The sequence below is a fragment of the Aptenodytes forsteri genome, unplaced genomic scaffold, assembly GCF_000699145.1.
Source record: "Aptenodytes forsteri isolate BGI_AS27 unplaced genomic scaffold, ASM69914v1 Scaffold811, whole genome shotgun sequence".
NCBI classification, from domain to species: domain Eukaryota; kingdom Metazoa; phylum Chordata; class Aves; order Sphenisciformes; family Spheniscidae; genus Aptenodytes; species Aptenodytes forsteri.
In genome coordinates, this window is record NW_008794131.1 from 2,101 (window position 1) to 2,680 (window position 580).

The window sequence follows — 580 nt, forward strand, 5'->3', positions numbered from 1 at the left end:
GGAGGACGCGGGGAAGGGTTGGGGCGGGGGGGATGGTCCCGGCGCTACGGCTGGGCACCACCACACACGCAGCACGTCAAACCGCGCCGGCTGCCTCCTACCGCTCACATGGAAGAGGGTTTGGTTCTCCTTGTTCTGCAGCAGCTGTGTCCAGACCTGGTTCTGCAGTAACAGGGAGTTCCCAAGCAATGCCTTCTGGGGCAGAAAGCACAGCGAGAAAGACCAGAAAAGACAGAAAAGTCACTCAAAAAGAGGAGGAAACCAGGCGCGGGGCGGTTCGAGAGAAGCGAGAAGCGCGGCAGGGAGCTTTAATCCTCTCTTGACTCCTCTCTCTTTACTCCTCAAGCGGCAACGAGAGTTTCGGGAGAGGCCGCGGAGGCGCGTGAGCCGGAACGGAGATACGAGGCATAGACGGCTGCAATAAAAACGGCAGCGGCACGAGCCCGCCGTCGGGTTCGGGAGACCCCTGCCCGGCGGCGCCGGCTCCGGCAGGACCCTGATCCGAGAGCAGATTTGTTTCTCGCGGAAGCGAGGCGGGCAGGAGCGCAAAGGGCTCCGGCACCACGACGACGACGACGGC

At 62.9% G+C, this 580-nt stretch overlaps 1 protein-coding gene across 1 annotated transcript in view; it reads right to left on the reverse strand.

Moving 5' to 3' along the window:
* Positions 1-101: 101 nt before the first annotated feature.
* LOC103898533 (non-receptor tyrosine-protein kinase TYK2-like) overlaps positions 102-580 on the reverse strand; it is a gene marked incomplete at its 3' end in the record, with an annotated part of 24,283 nt that continues 23,804 nt past the window's right edge. The window contains exon 19 of the mRNA XM_009278809.2: positions 102-195. Within this exon, the coding sequence (XP_009277084.1) occupies positions 102-195 (94 nt within the window). The remainder of the gene's footprint in view (positions 196-580) is intronic.